Source organism: Erithacus rubecula (genome assembly GCF_903797595.1).
Source record: "Erithacus rubecula genome assembly, chromosome: 2".
Taxonomy (NCBI): domain Eukaryota; kingdom Metazoa; phylum Chordata; class Aves; order Passeriformes; family Muscicapidae; genus Erithacus; species Erithacus rubecula.
Genome location: NC_136685.1, coordinates 920,047 through 939,691, shown reverse-complemented (window position 1 = coordinate 939,691; position 19,645 = coordinate 920,047). Strand labels below are relative to the sequence as shown.

Below are 19,645 nucleotides of genomic sequence, written 5' to 3'. Positions count from 1 at the left end.
TGCCGGCTCCGGTGCCTTCATTCTATGACTCACAGGACTTGGCCGGTGCCGCCGCTGCGCTCGGGGCGTCTGCGGCCTCGGCCCCGCGGTTTGACCTCGGCCCCACCCGCTCTGGCCGCTGAGCCGCAGCCAGGCTGGGGGTCCCAGCCGTGACCGTCCTGTCCCGGAGCTCCCGGTGCTCGGGGTGTCCCCATCCCCTCCCAGGGATCCCCCCCGCCGCCCCGGGTCTCTGCTTGGGCGCACCTGCTCGGCGCGGCTCTTCTGCGAGGGTTTCACGCCGAGGAGCTGCGGCTCAGCCCGGTACAGCTCACCGAGGTCTCACCGGGAGCTCACCTGTGCAGCCCATCGGCCCCGGGCCCGGGCCCCGGTGCCCCAGCGCACTCCGGCCGTTCAGCACCGCGGACAGCGGCGGAGAGTGAGACTGAAGATGCGGCAGAGCCGGGAGGGGGACCGGGGAAACCGGGGGAAACCGGGGAAGCGAGGATTAGCACGGCCCGAGGCACCTGCTCTCACCGGCGCCGTGCCTCTTTGGTGGGCGTCAGAAAAGAACCGGAGTGGTGGCTCCCGAGGCCGAGCAGAGCGCGCTCTGCCGCTGCGCCCCTGTCCCTCAGCCCCGTCCCGTCGCCGGGTGCCCCCCTGCTCCCCGCCGTCCCGGTGCCCCCTCCCCCGCTCCCGCTGTCCGGTGCGTGCACGGCGCTGACGTCAGTCCGGACCGATATAACCCCGGACGCGCCGGACGGATCGCTTTGGCTCCGCCGCCAGCACCGGCAGGAACAGGGCACGGGCACAGCGCACCGGGTACGGGACGGGACTTGGGAACCGGGCAGGGACAGAGCGGGACCGGGGGCGCGCGGAGGGGACGGGACGGGGCGGCTGGGAGCGGAGGGGGCTCTGCGCCGCCGGGGCCGCGGGTCCCGTCGGGTCTCCGCCGCCGCCCCGGTCTCCGGTGCGGCGCTGAGCCCCCGGCCCCGCAGGTGCAGAGGGACCGAGGATGCGGCGGGCACTGCTCACGCTCCTGCTGCTGCTCGCCCGCCCGCCGCCCGCAGCCGCCCGCCCCGCCACCACCGACGGCTCCGTCCCGGCGGCCGCCACCGGGGCTCAGGACCAGCCGCTCTGGCCGCCGCTGGCGCCGCCGCCCTCGGAGCCGTGGCGAGGGCGAAGGGACGAGCCGCCGCTCTCCATCGACCTCACCTTCCACCTGCTGCGGCACCTGCTGCTGCTCGCCCGCGCCCAGAGCCAGCGCGCCCGCGCCGACTCCAACCGCCGCATCCTCGACGCCGTGGGGCGCTGACCCCCGGGCTTCCCGGTACCCCGAGCCCCCGTGACCCCGGGGCTGCACCGGCTCCAGCCGCCGCCTCGGCCTCTCTCCGTAGGGCGCTCGGCACCGACACCGGCACGGGCTGAGCCCACCTCAGCCCCGGCGCCGGGGGAGAGGGAGCGGAACCGCCCCCGCCACCGCTCCGCAGCGATTTTGTAATAAAACGTGGTGGAAACCCGAGGCGTGAGCGAGTGCGGGGTGGGGGCAGCGGGGGCTGTGCAGGGCCAGGGATTGGGCAAAGTGGGAACGTGTTCACCGGGAATGGGCTCAGCAGGAATGGGGGAATAGGCTCGATGGGAATGGGCTCAGTAGGAATGGGGAATGGGGGAATAGGCTCAGTGGGAGTGAGGGAATGGGCTTACCAGGAATGAAGAAGGAGCTCCCCAGGGCTGGGGAAACAACTCATTGAGAGTGGTGGAATGGATTTACCAGGAATGGACAAACAGACTCGCTGGGAAGAGGAAAAGGGAGAAAGGGCTCAGGAGTAGGGGACAAGATGAGCTGGGCCAGCAGCACCGACCCCCAGCACTGGGAACAAGGCTGTGTGTGTTCTGGGACGGGAGGTGACACACCATGTTCTTCAGGGCGAAAGGAGGGGATGCTCACAGCCACCCCAGGTGTGGGAGCACGTGGGGCAGAGGGATGGGAACAGTGAGGGAGGCGCAGGGGGGCTGCACCCACCTGCCCGCGGGTGGGGACGTGGGCAGGGAAGCGACCCCTCCCCAGGATGGGGGGCGAGGCTGGGAGCTGGGGGAGGGACAGACACAGGCTCTTTGTGGGGGATCCGGCCACATGTGGGAGCACCGGGAGTGGGGAAACCCCTGCGGGACACTCGGTGCTGCTGCGTGGGTCAGGGCTGGAGCCGTGGGGAGGGGGCTCTGTGGTGGGCCGAGTTTCAGGCCCCACCAAAAGAACGGGGATGACTCTTCCTGAGGCTCCTCGTGGGTGAGCTCCAGCTTGGTCTGTGGAAGGTGCCCTGCCTGCAGCAGTGCATGGGACAGGACGTCCCTTCCCACCTAAACCAGCCAGAATTCTGTGATAACACCCCAGTACCTGCTGGGAGGGCAGCGTGGCAGGGCTGGAGCCATGCAATGTTCCTGATTGTACCTGGGAGGGGCTGGCTGGGATGAGGCAGCAGTGGAGCTCAGGGCAGGCAGCTCAGTGCTCACAGCACTGGCAGGGTGTGCAGCCCTCAGATTTCACGTGAGCTGCCTGCAGGGACCCAGTGGCTGCTCCAAGAGCCAAAGCAGCTGGAGGGCTCAGCCTTTGAGAACGGGCTCCAGCTGTTCATGCTGTGGCCACCGGGATTTGAAAGGGGAAATCCCACCAGAGCATGAGTACCCAGGAGCTGAAAGCCATGCTGGCAAGAAGGATTGTTGTGGGACAATCCCTCCTAGGAGATATTTATACCAGATTGGCTTGGACAGCCTGACGAGCAGGGCTGGGGCTGGGGGGGCTCTGGGGGCCTCTTGGCCCTCACACAGCTGTGAGTGGCTTCCCACCACCGTGGGAGCTGTGTGGAGGGACCACAGCCCCTCTGGGCAGCCTCTTCCAGGCACCCTGTGTGATCAGCCTCACTGCAAAGAAACACAAATCTTTGCAGGCCGGTTTTGCTGGTTGCTGCTGGTCCTGTCACTGGGCTCCACTGGGAAGAGCCTGGCTCCCTCCTTCTCTCCCATTGGGCAAGGATACACATGGAAACCCTAAAACATTCCAATTCCTCCTCGTGCAGCAGATGCTCCTGTTCCTTTGGCATTGCTCTGACCCTTTCCTGGACTCCAGATTCCACATCCTTGCTCCAGGAAGCCCCAGCCTGGCCGTGGTGCTGCATCCACAGCTCTCCTCTCTTCATGGAGGGGAGGGCTCCCCCTCCATCCTCCTCAGCCAGTGGGAAGGGATGTCACTGCCCTCCCTGACTCAGGGTCACACTGAGGATTTCACTGTCCCTTGTGTCCCTCAGTAGCTGTAGTTGAACACTTGTCCAGGAATTACATCATGAACCTCGTAGGCTCATGAATCCTCTAAGGGAAAGGGAAGATCATCCTGGGAGCCATGGGCTGGCTGGGTGGGGGCACCAGGAGTGTCACCAGGACCAGGGGAAAAGAAAGGTAATTCTGGCAACAGGAGATCACAATCCCTGACCCACTGACCAACTCAGAATGGACCCCAACTCAAAGGGAGGAAAGAGCTGCAGCTGTGGAGTGGTCAGCATGAGGAGGGACTTACACCCAGCAAGGAGGAGTTTGAGTCCTGATAAATAACAATTCTGTAACTGGTGACCAGTGAATGCTGGTTCTTTGCTCAAATGTGTAAATAAAGTTCTGATGATCAGGAAGCAGCCTTGGGGAAATCCTTAGCTCTGGCTCTGCACTAACTGGAATGAAACCAGGAATCCCTTACCTCGATTTGTGGATTGTCAGTGGAAGCCTGCAGCTGGTTTTGGTGACCCAGATGGGATGGGCAGAGTGTCCTGCCCCGACTGAGTGACCACTCTGGGCAAAGGGCTTGGCAGGGTGAATTCCAGCACACACCAGCCTCAGCCCTGGCACCAGGGCAGCAGTGGCACAGCACACCCACACATTTCCCTGGTGGAGGGGTGGCTGGAAATCGCCAAGAAGTAGGATTTGGGGTTTGAAGAATCTGAAGAATCTGATTCCGTAAACTGAAGTTTGGTGATGCACGTCTTGGATTTTTAAGGCTTTCACATGCAGAGCTGGTGATGTGAAAACTGGGATTTGGATGTGTGCATTGGGATTGTGCACGAAACACTGGAAATTCCACAACTAAAATGAGTTCCTCTGCTTCCCTAGGAATCCTGCTTTTATCTCCTGAAGAGTTAGGGCGACCCTATGACTCGAGATAAATTGAAAAGATACTGTAACCAATGTTTGCCTCGTTCTGAATTAGATGATGGTGAAAAATGGCCAGAAAACAACAGGTCTTTAAAATATAATACCATTTTATAGTTTTACTTTATGGGAAGCAAAATGGATGGGATGAAGTCCCTCATGTAGATCTGGTATTCACTTTAAGAAATAAAGTAAGAAAATATCAGTATATTAGGTTTAGTAGATTCAAAAGCATCAAAATGGAATATATCCTTTGGGAAATGAAGAAAAGAGGAAAAGGGGAAAGATACTTGTCATATGGGACAAGAAAATAAAAGAAACAAAAAACCAAAGTCCATCTATTGGCAGCTCCTCCAACAGAAGGATGGCAGCTGGGGGTGAGCAGGGTGCCTGGTTTTGAGGGATCTGTGGTTTTGAGGGATCCCCGTTTCCAGTAGGATCAGGGAGAAAGGTAAATCGGTACCAGAAGCAGATTTAGGGCAGCAGGTGGGGCTGGGGCAGAGGCAGTGGATGAGCTGCTGCCAGTCTCACTTTGGCTAAGCAGCGAGCAGGATCACATCAGAGATCCTGATGGAATGTTAGTGTGATTAAAACCATGGTGTCAATTCATAATCCAAACCAGGGGGACATCCAGGCTCTCCTGGAATGTTTGTTTCCCTGTGAGGAATGGAAGAGGATTGAGAAGAAAGAGTTAGATAAACAAGATTAGATCCAAAGGTCCATGGCATCCCAAATCCTCACAGATTTCATCCTAAGAATGCCCCAGAGTGAGATCTCAGTCAGAATGCTTGTGAGATTCATTAAAATTATACTAAACAATTATTTCATTGGGATTCTCAGAGGAAGTGAAGAAACTGAAACACCTTGTGAAGTTGCATGAAGGAAAGAGGGAGCCAAGGAGTCCCACTGGCTTTGAATGAAAGATTGTGAGAAGTGGCTCCCAAAGTGATGGGTTCAGATCCAGCAAGAGAAGGAAGCAGATACTGTCTAACAGGATTTTTGGGCAGCTGGCACCTGGTCTTAGAAAGAAACTCCAGGATAGAGAAGTGGAGGGGATGGTTATTTCCCAGGTGATGCCTGTAAGGATAAGGGAGAAGTAGAAGAGAAGGAGAACCAAGAGAAATTTCTGGATCCATTGTCAGGATCAGGCAATTTCAGGGATGAGGCTGGGGCTGAGGGTGGGGTTTAAAACCCCTCCAAAAGTACCAGGGTGCCTGATCCAGACAGGAAGAGCTCTGGGAAAAGGAGCAGCCCTGACTCGCAAAGAGACAGAAGGTAAAGTCAGAGATGAGGCTGGACTGAAGGGGAGCAGAGGCATCTCCCCCATTTCCCTGGCCAAGCCTTTGATCCCAGCTAAACTGGGGAATTAAACAGTGGATTTTCCAGTGGAGGATGGAGCAGTTCATTCTGTAGTTACTGTGAAGAACCTTTAAGCAAAAACAGAGAGGAAATTCCTCAGGGGCAGGAAATCCCTCAGAGCATTTCACATCCCATGGGATTCATGGCTGGGGGCACAGAGTGACCCCATCCCTTTCTCCTTTGCCATTTCTGGGGAGGGATTTGCTGCCCCAGCTGAGTAGGAGGAGTGAGATGGAAAATGGAGACTGGACATCTGGGCACACTGTGGTCACTGCCATGCAGGCACTGGAAACAAGGCACAGCCCATGAGCAGCTCTCCCAGAAAACCAGACTGGGAGCTCCCACTTGGACCTGGCTGAGGAAGGGAAGTCAATATTCACACCAGCTCAAAAGGTGCCCTGGCACAGCCCATGCTCATGGAACAGTTTGGGAACAGCAAGGAGTTTTGTCCTCACAGGGGAGTTCAGAAAAATATGTGGCTGAAATTCCAAAGAGATGGAAAGCATTTCTTCAGCCACAGAACATCACAATAATACATTGCAAAACCCCACAGGAAAAGATTCCAGATATTGTAAAGGGAAATAGAAGAGCAGATCCAGCAGTGGAGGAAGCTGCATTGAGGAAACCAAGTTGTGAAGGAGCTTTGAATCCACAAATGTGTGTAGATCCATTTCCAACAAATTACACCAAGGGAGAGAAGCAGTGAGTGGAACAGCCTAACTGCACTAAAAATAAAGAAGGGTGGTGGGAAACACCTGGAAAACAGCTCTTGGAGAAAATAGAATTCCAACTTTAAAGGCTGCATCAAGAGACACACAGAGGAGCAGATGCATCACTGCTTTCAGCAAAAAATCCTTTGGGTGCAAGATGCAAAGTTTTACAGAAAGGGTAGTTAAAAATTTATCCTTTGCTGTGCTAATCACCCAAAAAATAAGAAAGAAAATTCAGGGAGGAAGAACAGAGCAAGGACTAACCCCTGAGAAACACTGGAAAATGGATTTTAGAGTCACCTAGCCGTGATTAATTCAAACATTTATTGGCATTCATCAACCACTCTTCTGGTTGGCTGGTGTTATCAAACAGCTCATATTCCTGGAAAAAAAAAAAAAAAAAAAAAAAAAAAAAAAAAAAAAAAAAAAAAAAAAAAAAAAAGCTTTGGAGGCTGAAGTCTATCTGCCACAGAATCCTGAACCTGAGAGATTAGAGGACAATGCAGGAGGGGCTTGGAATGCAGAATCCAGCACTGAACAGTGACTCCAGCCGAGAGGATCCCCAGGACACTCCTCTGGAGGAGGCTGAAGGCAAACTCTCCAGATGGGAGAGCTTTGTGAGGGATGGTCAGAAGGGCAGGAGTGCAGTGCTGACCCAGCATCAGGGGACAGGAGCCAGAGCTCTGACCCCAAACCAGCTCAGGCAGCAGAGCTGATGGCACAGGAGCTCCCACACTGAGCACAAAATGGGCTGGAAATACAGGACTGACTCAAAATGGGCTAGAAATACAGGACTGACTCAAAACTTGGAGTGCTCCATGCCCATGGAGGCATTTGGAAAGAGAGAGAGAGGGCTGTGAACCTCCAGGGATCCCCAAGAAACACAGACAAGCAACACAGAGACTGTTAGTGGGCACACAGCTGCCTCAAAGGATGGGAACAACACCCTGCAAAGCTCATCCCAACAGAGAAACCCCAGAGAAACCCAGAGAAACCCCAGAGAAACACCAGAGAAACCCCAGAGAAACCCAGAGAAACCCTGAGAAACCCCAGAGAAACCCAGAGAACCCCAGAGAAACCCCAGAGAAACCCCAGAGAAACCCCAGAGAAACCCCAGAGAAACCCAGAGAAACCCCAGAGAAACCCCAGAGAAACCCCAGAGAAACCCTGAGAAACCCCAGAGAAACCCAGAGAAACCCCAGAGAACCCCCAGAGAAACCCTGAGAAACCCTGAGAAACCCCAGAGAAACCCCAGAGAAACACCAGAGAAACCCCAGAGAAACACCAGAGAAACCCCAGAGACACCCAGAGAAACCCCAGAGAAACCCAGAGAAACCCTGAGAAACCCCAGAGAAACCCCAGAGAAACCCCAGAGAAACCCCAGAGAACCCCAGAGAAACCCCAGAGAAACCCCAGAGAAACCCTGAGAAACCCCAGAGAAACCCAGAGAAACCCCAGAGAAACCCCAGAGAAACCCTGAGAAACCCTAGAGAAACCCTGAGAAACCCCAGAGAAACCCCAGAGAAACCCTGAGAAACCCCAGAGAAACCCCAGAGAAACCCTGAGAAACCCCAGAGAAACCCCAGAGAAACCCCAGAGAAACCCAGAGAAACCCCAGAGAAACCCCAGAGAACCCCAGAGAAACCCTGAGAAACCCCAGAGAAACCCCAGAGAACCCCAGAGAAACCCCAGAGAAACCCCAGAGAAACCCAGAGAAACCCCAGAGAAACCCCAGAGACACCCAGAGAAACCCCAGAGAAACCCCAGAGAAACCCCAGAGAAACCCCAGAGAAACACCAGAGAAACCCCAGAGAAACACCAGAGAAACCCCAGAGACACCCTGAGAAACCCCAGAGAAACCCAGAGAAACCCTGAGAAACCCCAGAGAAACCCCAGAGAAACCCTGAGAAACCCCCAGAGAAACCCAGAGAAACCCTGAGAAACCCCAGAGAAACCCCAGAGAAACCCCAGAGAAACCCTGAGAAACCCCAGAGAAACACCAGAGAAACACCAGAGAAACCCCGGAGAAACCCTGAGAAACCCCAGAGAAACCCCAGAGAAACCCTGAGAAACCCCAGAGAAACCCCAGAGAAACCCTGAGAAACCCCAGAGAAACCCCAGAGACACCCCAGAGAAACCCTGAGAAACCCCAGAGAAACCCCAGAGAAACCCTGAGAAACCCCAGAGAAACCCTGAGAAACCCCAGAGAACCCCAGAGAAACCCAGAGAAACCCCAGAGAAACCCCAGAGAAACCCCGAGAAACCCCAGAGAAACCCCAGAGAACCCCAGAGAAACCCAGAGAAACCCTGAGAAACCCCAGAGAAACCCTGAGAAACCCCAGAGAAACCCCTGAGAAACCCCAGAGAACCCAGAGAAACCCAGAGAAACCCCAGAGAAACCCCAGAGAAACCCCAGAGAAACCCAGAGAAACCCTGAGAAACCCCAGAGAAACCCCAGAGAACCCCAGAGAAACCCAGAGAAACCCAGAGACACCCCAGAGAAACCCAGAGAAACCCCAGAGAAACCCCAGAGAAACCCCAGAGAAACCCCAGAGAAACCCAGAGAAACCCCAGAGAAACCCAGAGAAACCCCAGAGAAACCCCAGAGAAACCCTGAGAAACCCCAGAGAAACCCAGAGAAACCCCAGAGAAACCCCAGAGACACCCAGAGAACCCCAGAGAAACCCAGAGAAACCCCAGAGAAACCCCAGAGAAACCCTGAGAAACCCCAGAGAAACCCAGAGAAACCCCAGAGAAACCCCAGAGACACCCAGAGAACCCCAGAGAAACCCAGAGAAACCCCAGAGAAAACCCAGAGAAACCCCAGAGAAACCCAGAGAAACCCCAGAGAAACCCCAGAGAAACACTGAGAAACCCTGAGAAACCCCAGAGAAACCCCAGAGACACCCCAGACAAACCCCAGAGAAACACTGAGAAACCCCAAAGAAACCCTGAGAAACCCCAGAGAAACCCTGAGAAACCCTGAGAAACCCCAGAGAAACCCCAGAGAAACCCCAGAGAAACCAGAGAAACCCCAGAGAAACCCCAGAGACACCCAGAGAACCCTGCAAATGGCCTGGCTGGCAAAGAGAGGACGTGGTAAATGTGTTAGATGCTGAAATCTGCCCTGAAGGATGGTGGGCTGCACCCAGCAGACAGGTAATAACTCCCCACCTCATGAGGAAGGTGGCAGAGGAGCCACATGGGGGAACTCACTGGGAAAAAACCTCTGGCAGAACTGTAGCCTCAAGTCTTGAGTGTAAAAATAACTGGTATTTAAAAAACAACCTAAAAAGTGTTAAATCTGTTTAAAGATCAATGCACATCACCCAGACTGTTAGGAAGGGCAGTGGTCTGTGACTATCTTGTCCCAGCTATCGCTCCCTTATTTACCTATATTAGAAATTAATATGTATCAGCCAATATCTTAGTTTTGAGAGCAAGGATTGTGTGTTAGGGCAAAGAATGATAAGAGAAGCACCTTATGACCCAACAACTTATTTAAAATACTCTCAGGGAGAAAAGATTCATCAGAAGATCTGAAACCACAGCAAAATAAGCCTTCAGAAATTATTAGCATTTCTGCCTGTACTCAGGAAATGTGGTGAATGTGTACTAGTTTCAGGAATATAACCTGCTCTGTTAGGTTACTGGGCACTCATGCTTTAGGAGAATTTCCATCAGCACTCCTAACACAGCAATGTTAACTTTCTCACCAAGCAAATTGGCTGCAGAGTTTATTTCCCAGTTGTCTGTGACACCAGGGCTTTCCCCTGTTGCATCAACCAGAGAAGTGATTAGAGTTTCTTAAAAAGAACAACACTAAGATTGGGTGTCCCAGAAGGAATTCCTACAGATAATTAATTTTACAGCAGAAATGGTGCAGGAAGTGTCCAAACTTTCACAGTGGGAACTGCAGACCTCATGGGTCTCGCAGTCCAGCAGGACAGAAAGGATGAGTCAGACAGAGAGGCAGAAAGCTGGAATGGAAGGCTGGAGTGCAGCATCACCTTTGGCTCTTACAGGGGCTGCTGTCAGTCCCTGGGGCAGGCAGGAAAGTTCTGGAAATGCCGTGGAAGGCAGAGCCTTGTGACCTTGGGATCAGCTGTGTGCAGGGACAGCAGAGCCAAGAAACATTTAATTTCTGTTTCTCAGCCTTTTCCTCATTCACAGGCCACCCTTCCCTCGGGTACCTGGGCAGCCTCCTCAGCCTGGAGCAGGGGTCTGTGTCTGAGCAAAGCATGAGGCTCTTCCAGACAGGTGGGAAGGCACTTTCCCAGCAGAGACAGGACATACACTGTGGTGGAAAGGACAGGAATCAACTCTGGGATCCCCTGCACGTGGGAAAAGGGTCCCTGAATCTGGACAAGACACACAATTGGAATTCACACCAAACTGGAAACCTGATGTTCCAACTGACTGAGGACACAGAAGTATGTTCTTTAATTTTTTAATCTGTTCAGGTAAATTAATTTTGCAAGTGAAGTACTTCTATAATGTGTTGTTGCTTTATGGTGACCCATTGTATAATATGTTGTGTTGTTACTTTACAGCTTTGTCCCATCCATTGGGAAAATTCAAACTCCAGCAGTAAAACCCCCGGGTTTTCCAGTGTCACAATCAGTGCAGGACCCTTTGGATTGGGGAATTTTAATCTTAGATTTAAATCTGATACTGCCCCTTAAGTCCCAAATCCCTGTAAGGATTTTCCTTGGGTTTAACAATGAGCCAAGAGGAAGGTAATTGGCATTTTATGTGTGATGGATTGAGCATGGCTGGACACCAGGTGCCCACCAAAGCTGCTCCATCACCCCCACACACACTTGGACAGGGAAGAGAAGATATAAGGAGAGCTCATGGTTCAGGCCAAGGCCAGAGAAAGCTCATCAATTACTGTCATGGGCAAAGCAGACTTGATTTGGGACAATTACCAATCAAATCACAAAAGGGTAACAAGAAGTAAAACAAATTCCCAAAACACCTTCCCCTCGCCCCTCCCTCCATCCCAGGCTTAGCTTTATTCCTGCTTCTCCCCCTCTTCCAATGGTGCAGTGAGATGGGAATGGAGTCTCAGTCTGTTCTCGTGGTTCCCTCTCAGGGAGGGGAGTCCTTGTCCTGCTCCAGTGTGGGAGGGAGGGAGGGAGACTCTGCAGCTCCTCCAGTGACTCCTTCCCAGGGGCTGGGGCTCTGCACAGACTGCTCCCCATCCAGCGGGACAGTCCCTCCAGAACTGCTCCAGCCTGAGACCCCCACAGGGCTACAGCTCCTGCCAGGACCCTGCTCCAGCCTGAGACCCCCACAGCTCCTGCCAGGACCCTGCTCCAGCAGCCTGAGACCCCCACAGCTCCTGCCAGGACCCAGCTGAGGGCTGAGGGTCCCCTGGGAGGGTGGTGGTGACAAGGGAGCATCCCTGAATGAGGGAGGAAGGCAAACACTGCACCCACAGATGGCTGGTGTGGGCAGGGGGAATCCACAGCCCCTCACGCTCCCCAGGGAGCACCCAGAGCTCCTGGGCACGTTTCTGGTGAGTGAAGAGCACAGAATGGTGTGCTGGAGGGAGCAGCTGGTTCTGGTTCTGGTGAGTGAAGAGCACAGAATGGTGTGCTGGAGGGAGCAGCTGGTGCTGGTTCTGGTTCTGGTGAGTGAAGGAGCAGCTGGGCCGGGCCCCTGGCAGTCACACCGCCTCTGCTCGGAGTGACAGCTCGGGGACACGGCAGAGCAGAGCTGTCCCGCCTGTCACCCGGCACCGCGCACCCAGCCCCGGGCCAGGCTCAGCCCCCGGTGTCCCCCAGCTGGGCAGGGTGTGGCAGCGGGGACCACCCCGTGGAGTCCAGCCCGAGGGGACCTGTCCAGCCCGAGGGGGACCCGAACAGAACCAGGGGACCCGTCCATCTCCAGGGACCCGTCCATCTCCAGGGACCCGTCCATCTCCAGGGGCCCGTCCATCCCGCGGGCCCGTCCATCTCCAGGGTCCCGTCCATCCCGGGGACCCGTCCATCCCGGGGGCCCGTCCATCCCTGGGGCCCGTCCATCCCGGGGGCCCGTCCATCCCGGGGACCCGTCCATCCCGGGGACCCGTCCATCTCCAGGGTCCCGTCCATCCCGCGGGCCCGTCCATCTCCAGGGTCCCGTCCATTCCGGGGACCCGTCCATCCCGGGGGCCCGTCCATCTCCAGGGGCCCGTCCATCCCGGGGGCCCGTCCATCCCGGGGACCCGTCCATCCCGGGGGCCCGTCCATCTCCAGGGGCCCGTCCATCCCGGGGACCCGTCCATCCCGGGGGCCCGTCCATCTCCAGGGGCCCGTCCATCCCGGGGGCCCGTCCGTCCCGGGGGCCCGTCCATCTCCAGGGTCGCACAGCCCTGGACCGCTGGCCATGTGCATCACTGGCCGCGCCTCCATGGCGACCGGCCGGGGCGGTGACGCAGCCGCGGCTGCCCGGTGGTCCCGGGGGAGCGTGCGGGGCTCGGGGCCGCGGCGCTGGTGCCGCTGTGTGTGTGTACCCTGCCAGCTCATCCCGGCGGTGTTTGCTCGGAGCTCGGGCACGGCGCTGCCGCGGGCACCCGGCGGGGGTGGCGGGACGGGGACACCCGAGCGTCCTCACCCCAAAACCGGCTCACAGCGCCCGGGCTGGGCTCTGGGGTCTCAGCCCCCCGCCTCCGGCCCACCAAACACCACACCGGACAGCGTGTCCTCACACACTTTTAATGTAGTAGAGGGCCAGCGCCCATTCGGGGAATTCCAGCAGCAGGAATGGAGCTCGCCTGAGAGTGCCAGGGGTGGCCACAGCCAGGGCAGGGGTGACAGGGACAGCCACAGCAAGGGCAGGGGTGACAGGTACAGCCACAGCCAGGGCAGGGGTGACAGGGACAGTCACAGCAAGGGCAGGGGTGACAGGGGTGACACAGCTGAGGGCATGCCAGCATTACCCCACGGCTTCATTTCAGTGCTGACCTGTGAAGAAAAGGAGACTCAGGCCTGTGACCCCGGGCCCCCCTTCCCACTCCCTGCAGCAGGGACATGGGGATGGCCTGGGGGGAGCCTGAGGTGTGACCTTCCCATCCACATCCTCATCCCCATTCCCAGGAGTGTCTCCTCTGCCCCATGGCACCACAAGTTGTGCCCATCTCCCTCCCCATGGGGGTCTCACCGTGGGGAGAACTGGCTGGTTTCTGCCTCGGCCCCACATCTGCAGAGGAAAAGGGAACCAGATGTGCCCAGGGTACCCCAGGGAGCCGTGCTGCCACACGTGGGCCATGGCACAGCCAAGCAGGCATGGCACTGGGCACGGCACTGGGCACCAGGGCATGCACTGACCCTCAGCAGCCTCGGGCACCTCCAGGCTGTCCAGCCTGTCCTCATCCGTCGCTGCCTCGCTGCCGTCCCCAGGTGCATCGCCCTCATCCTCGCCCAGTGGCTCTGTGGGCAGGGCACAGCTCAGCTGGCACCTTCCCTCCCTCCTGCAGCATGGGGATACACCAGCCCGTGCCAGGAGGGAGGTGACCAAGAAGGACACTCCAGGATGTTCCAAGTGTGGGAATCAGGGGGAACCTGGGGCAGGAGTGACCCACCAGGGTCCCCGGGCAGTGCCTTAGCACTGCTGGGGTCACATCCCCAGCCCTGTGTGGGATCTTCACACAGGGCATGTGATGAGGGGGGTTCTGCTTGTCTGAGGGCTGGGCACCCCAGGCAGCCCCAGTGTGCCTTTGGGACAGCAGCAATTTCCCCAGGGCAGGCACCTGTCTGGAACTCGATGGTCCTCAGCATCTCAGCCACATAGTCCACGTTGATGGAGAAGTGGTCCATATTCTCATAGCCGGGCTCAGGGCGGCTGCTCATCGATGCCTTGGACATGTCAGTGATCCTGCAGGGCAGAGACACCTTGGGAGCTGCAGGCTCCAGCACCCAGAGGGCCACCAGCCACAGGCCTTTCCCCCCATACTTCCCACTCACTTTTTCAGGAGTTCCTTGGAGTGCTGTGAAGGAAAGTGAGGAGGGATCAGTGTCTCCCGGACATCACCCCCATCTCAGGTCCACCCCTGCATACCCAGGGGCATCCACAGATCCTTTTGGGTGAGCACAGCCCCCCGCCCACTACCACACAGTCCCAGCCCCCTTATGTCCCCGTTCCCCTTCAGAACCTGCAGGTACAGGGCCATCTGGGGCTCCTCCATGGCCTGGATGGCCGACTCCACCAGTTTGGAGGAGGCCTCCAGGTGGTCTCCGTACTGGCGGATGAGCGCACGGACGCGCTGCAGCTTGGCCTCCTGCTCGGCCGCGATGCTCTGCAGCAGCTCCTTCTTGCGCTCCTCCAGGACGGCGCACAGCGCGTCGAAGCGCAGCCCCACGTGCTGCTTCTGCCGCCGCCCGTTCTCCTGCGGGACGGGAGTCAGGGAATGCGCCGCGCCCCCGGCGCTGCCCGCGGCCGCGCCCCTCGCTGCCAACCTCGATGGTGTGGCAGATCTCCTCCATCTGCGTGATGATGGCCTGGATCCGGTCGTTCCCCGCCACCAGCATGGCGATGCCGTCGCTGAGCTCGCTCTGCGAGTGGAGGGTTGGGATGTGAGGGTGGCTGTGCGGGTACCTCTGGCCCCCCCCCGAGACCCCGGGGCCCCCCACCTTCTGGCGCTGGTAGACGGCCGGCAGCGGGGCCACCTCGCAGTCCTTGTGTGCCCCGAACACCTTGCACAGGGAGCAGGTGGGCGCCTCGCAGCGCAGGCAGTAGATGTTGATTCGCTCGTCCTCGTGCTCCTCACACATGAGGTGCTGCTCAGCCTTGGCGTGAAGGGGTCTGGGGGGGGGGTTGGGGGTGTCAGATGGACACCCCGGTCCCCAGACACCCTAGAGACAGCACCGGCCCCAGGACCCACTCAGCCCTGGAGACACCTCTGGCTCCCGGGAACCCTCCAACCCCAGGGACACTCCTGGCACCAGAAACACCTCTGGCCCTGGACACACCCCCAGCCCCAGGGATATTCCCCGGCCCCATGACTCCCCAGTCAGTTCCTGTTGGGATCCCACCCCCAGCCCCCTCGGTGGGCTCGCTGCCACCCGCAGGTCTCGCCCCCTCCGCCCCGTGGTCCCCACGCCTCCGGACCGGGCCGACTCCTGCTTGTAGATGTCGATGATGTTCTCCACGAGCAGGTTCCGCTGCAATCCGTACACCCCGTGCCGGTCCAGCACCACCTCGTGCCGGCACGACGGGCACCGGAACCGCCCGCCCGACGGCACCGCGCTGGAGCCCCGCGACTGCCACAGCGGGTTGGAGGCCTGGGGGGACACGGGAGGGGTCACGGCGGCGGCACCCCGCACCCCTGGCACTCCCGGCACCTCCCGCCCGCACGGATCTGCGCCCCGCAGCCCCCGGGCACGGAGAGGGGGACGGGCAAGAGCACGGCCACGGGTGCGGACAGGCGCAAGGACACACACACGGCCCCTGCCTCCCGTTCACCGTCCCGGCCCGCCGGGAGCGGCACCGAGCGCAGCCCAGCCGGAGTTCCCCGCGGCTGGTCCCGGCGCCGGGATTCCGGTGCCAGTGCCAGACCAGGCCCCCCCGTACAGAGGATCCCGGTGCTCCCGGTGCCGCCCGCTCCTCCGCCTCGCTGGCCGGGGATCCCGGGATAACGGGACCACCAGCTGCCGGACTGGGGTCCTGGGGACAGAGGTCCCGGCGCCTCACCCGCCCCAGCGGCGGGTCCCACCTGGAACACGTCGTTGGCGCACTTGCGGCAGAGGTTGTGCTGGCAGGGCAGGATGACCACGGGCTTGGAGAACATCTCCAGGCAGATGGGGCAGATGAGCTGCTTCTCCAGGCTCTCCATGCTCCGCGCCTCCGCCAGAAGCGGCTTCAGCCCCACCGCGAAGTTCATGGCCACGGTCCCGGTCCGGCCCGGCCCGTCCCGGCTCTGTCCCGCGGCTCCGCTCCGGCCGCCCGGTGCCCGCTTTGTTTCGGCCCCGGCCCCGGCCCCCGGCGCTAATTTTAGCCGCCCCCGCCCCGCCGGGGCCGCAGCTGTCGGCGGCGTCGGGTGACACTGAGTCACCGTTGCTGCCCACCCCTCGGGACCGGCTGGTACCGGGACCGGCTCCTTCCCTGGGACCGACTGAGTTTCGGGAGCGCGGATCTCCTGCGCGGGGAGGAGCGCCCAAGGCTCCGGGCGACCGGGGCTGGCCGGTCAGGGTCCGCAGGGCTGGCAGTCACCTTGGGGACTCTGTGCGCCCCTCTGCACGCAGCACGGCTGGGGGAGGTTGGGGTCCCCCAGATCCCACAGCCCAAATGCAGTGCCAGCCCCCCCGAACAGCAGGGTAGAGGGGTTGGTGCCAGGACACCCCATCCTCGCTCACCCTGGCACCGTCTATATTTAGGGAGTGAGGCAGAGCCCACGCAGCTGCGAGCAGAGGCGGTGACCAGAGATGGGAAGAAAGGGAAAGCGGCTCACTGCGCCCCCGTCGGTGCCATCCCGGCCAGACCTGGCCCTCGGCAGGGCCGCGGCTGCCCAGGGAGCAGGGCAGGAGGAGCAGGGGCGGTGCCGGCAGCGGGAGCAGGGCAGGAGCACGGGCGGGGCCGGGCAGTGCGAGCAGGGCCCCAGGGCTGCAGCAGCAGGGAGCAGGAAGGGCAGAGCCTGTGGGAGCCAGCAGCAAAAAACAGAGAGTGGGACCAAGAGGGTGACAGGAGACAAGAGACGTTCACTCCACTTGGCATGCTCACTCCACACAGGACATGGCCTGCCTCCTGCACACCCCAGGCAGTCCAGCACCCTCAGGATCCACGGGCACAGCCCGTGGCAGGGACAACAGCAGGCACAGGCACATCCTGGTGCCAAGTGCTCCGGCAGCCCTGGACAGAGCCCAGGCACACACACACTCCCCTCCCGTCAGCCTTTAATGGTGCCCACAAAAACCCAGACAAACCCAGAGGGCAGAGGGAAGGGGTACAGACAGAAGCACCCCAACCCCACAGCAGCGTTTGGCACCCAGCACCCATCGGGAGGGTGGCATGAGGGGGACATGGGCTCAGCCCAGCCCCGGAGGTTACAGTGCTAATGGTCTTGGACACGCTCAGCTCCCCTGCCCGAGCCACGGAGCTCGGCCTGGAGCAGCTCTGCTCGTGCCTGGTGCTCGGTGCCCAACGGGGCACAGGCAAGGCACTAAAGAGGGCCACAGCAGCACGGGCTCCAGGCCACTGCCACCAGTGCTGGGACACAGGGGCACTGCCCTGGAGCTCGAGCAGGGGCCCAGGAGCCTGTGCATTGATGCTGGCCAAATTAACCTGAGATTCTATCCCTCCCGAGGCTGATGAGCCAGTCGGGGGGGGCGGGACCATGGTCCCAGAAAGTGACAGTCCCAAAGGAGAATCCCTGCCCCAAGTCCTGGGGGAGCAGGTGGGATGGGGCCGGCCTCAGGCATCACTCCTGGTGCTGGCTGGCAGCGGCTCCATGCTGGCAGGAGGGGGCTGTGCTACAACAGGGATCTGAGGATCTGGAAAGGAAGAGCTGCAGATCAGTGGCTCAGCCCCATCCTGTGGTGCCAGTGAGTAGGAATCTCACAGTAGCCCCACAGGGGCTCCCACAGCCCAAAGCTTCCACCCCCCTGGCCAGTGCAGAGCTGCCCCAACCCCACTGCAGGAGTCACCCAGCCCCACTGGCACCAGTATGGCCAGTGCCAGGAAACAGAGCCACCCTGGAGCACAGCCACTCTTCCATGCTTTGTGCCCCAAAGGGCACAGGCCCAAGGGTCTCTAAGCTTCAGGCCTTTTCAGGGGGCCTTTGTCCAGAGGAAAGAAGGTGCACCCATGGCCCATGCAGTGGCTCCCTCTGTCACTGTCACCAGCCCTGGCCCACTGAGAGCTGGCTGGAAGAAAAAGCTGCAGCTAAAACCAACCCAAGGCATGAGCCAGAACTCTGTCCCCCACAAGAGATGGGACGCAGGGAGACCCCAATGCCCCAAAAAACAAACACAGGTGCTCCCAGCGGAGCTCCAGCCTGACTTACCACCCTCCTCTGCACGCATCTGTGCCTCCAGGTCCTTGGGGTCCACGTACTTGTAAGACTCATCCTCTTTGGGAGGGCAGCACGTCCCGCAGCAGAAGAAGCAGCAGCAGCAGCAGCAGCAGCAGGTGAGGGCACCGCAGCACAGCAACAGTGCCTGCGACAGGGACAGAGGCACGGTGAGCCCGGCCAGTCTCGGACCCGCCACACCGAGCCGCCAGCGCCATCCCGCCGGCCCTGGACGCCGGTGGCTCACCTGGAACCACCACTTGGACATGAGGAAGTAGTGCCGGACGGCATCGTCGCCGAACTGCTCGGCCACGTAGAGGCCGAGGGAGCCGTACTGGTCATACAGGCGCCGCTTGTCCGCGTCGCTCAGGGTGGCGTGGGCGCTGTTGATCTCCTTGAACCGCTCGGCCGCCGCCGGGTCATCGGGGTTCTTGTCGGGATGGTACTTGAGAGCCAGCTTCCTGCGGGGTGCAGGGGGGGACCCCCGCCGAGGGGTCACAGCCTCGCTCCCCGGCACGGACCCAGAGCCCGGGATGGGACCAGCACCCTCGGCACGGGGTCACAGCCCCGCTCCCCGGAACCGACCCTGGCCGGCGCCGGGACCATCCGGTGGCGATCCCGGCCGCGCTCGCGGGACGGACCCTCGTGCCGGGGCTCCCGGGCCGCCCCGCGGACCCCGCCGCCCCCCGCCGTACCGATAGGCCTTCTTGATCTCCTCGGGGGAGCTGCCCTTCTGCAGCCCCAGCACGCGGTACAGGCTCTCCCCGACCCGCGACAGCTTCCGCTGCGGCCGCGGCGGCTCCGCCATGGCCGCGCCGGGGCTCGGGGGATCGCACGGGACGCAGCACCGAGGCACCGGGCCGGGACGCAGCACCGAGGCACCGGGCCCGCCCGCGCCCGCCGCCGCCGCTTCCGCCCGCGACAGCGCCGCTCTGCGCAGGCGCCGCCCCGGCCGGGACCGGGACAGGGCACGGCTGGGACAGGGGGACAGGAACAGGGACAGGGGACAGGAACAGGGACAGGGGGACAGGGACAGGGCACGGCTGGGACAGGGGGACAGGAACAGGGACAGGGGGACAGGGACGGGACAGGGGGACAGGAACAGGGACAGGGGGACAGGCACAGGGCACGGCTGGGACAGGGGGACAGGAACAGGGACAGGGGGACAGGGACAGGGCACGGCTGGGACAGGGGGACAGGAACAGGGGGACAGGGACAGGGCACGGCTGGGACAGGGGGACAGGGACGGGACAGGGCACGGCTGGGGCAGGGACAGAGCCCGCCGCGGGACAGGGCACTGCCGGGACAGGGCACAGCAGGGACAAGGACAGGGCTGGCACAGGGACAGAGACCGTCTAGTACACAGTCCGCGGCCCGAGACAGGGCAGGGACAGAGTAGGGACAGGGACAGAGCCCG

At 60.0% G+C, this 19,645-nt stretch overlaps 3 protein-coding genes across 5 annotated transcripts; 1 reads left to right on the top strand and 2 right to left on the bottom strand.

Moving 5' to 3' along the window:
- Positions 1 to 740: 740 nt before the first annotated feature.
- On the top strand, positions 741 to 1,489 carry UCN (urocortin). The gene is made up of 2 exons (XM_079298682.1): positions 741 to 798; positions 975 to 1,489. Exon 2 carries the CDS (start codon positions 992 to 994, stop codon positions 1,289 to 1,291), a length of 300 nt encoding a protein of 99 aa, XP_079154808.1. The 5' UTR covers positions 741 to 798; positions 975 to 991; the 3' UTR covers positions 1,292 to 1,489.
- An 11,437-nt stretch (positions 1,490 to 12,926) lies between these two features.
- On the bottom strand, positions 12,927 to 16,226 carry TRIM54 (tripartite motif containing 54). Of its 3 annotated transcripts, none has more exons than XR_013773322.1 (10): positions 15,937 to 16,226; positions 15,333 to 15,505; positions 14,681 to 15,026; positions 14,377 to 14,610; positions 14,189 to 14,211; positions 13,975 to 14,099; positions 13,553 to 13,654; positions 13,386 to 13,424; positions 13,127 to 13,189; positions 12,927 to 13,035 (listed from the first exon to the last, which is right to left on the bottom strand). XR_013773322.1 is itself a non-coding variant. In XM_079298326.1 (10 exons), the coding sequence occupies exons 1-9, from the start codon at positions 16,102 to 16,104 to the stop codon at positions 13,179 to 13,181; spliced, it is 1,221 nt and encodes a 406-aa protein (XP_079154452.1). In that variant the 5' UTR covers positions 16,105 to 16,226; the 3' UTR covers positions 12,927 to 13,044; positions 13,135 to 13,178. The 3 variants fall into 3 exon arrangements, 2 of the variants coding, with proteins under 2 accessions (XP_079154452.1, XP_079154453.1); XM_079298326.1 differs by having other exon boundaries at positions 12,927 to 13,044; positions 13,135 to 13,189; XM_079298327.1 differs by lacking the exon at positions 12,927 to 13,035 and having other exon boundaries at positions 13,095 to 13,189; positions 14,681 to 14,776; positions 14,855 to 15,026; positions 15,937 to 16,220.
- Positions 16,227 to 17,096: 870 nt separating this feature from the next.
- Positions 17,097 to 19,150, bottom strand: DNAJC5G (DnaJ heat shock protein family (Hsp40) member C5 gamma). Its single transcript, XM_079298343.1, has 4 exons — positions 18,924 to 19,150; positions 18,476 to 18,689; positions 18,223 to 18,376; positions 17,097 to 17,710 (listed from the first exon to the last, which is right to left on the bottom strand). Exons 1-4 carry the CDS (start codon positions 19,034 to 19,036, stop codon positions 17,631 to 17,633), a joined length of 561 nt encoding a protein of 186 aa, XP_079154469.1. The 5' UTR covers positions 19,037 to 19,150; the 3' UTR covers positions 17,097 to 17,630.
- Between the last annotated feature and the right edge of the window lie 495 nt (positions 19,151 to 19,645).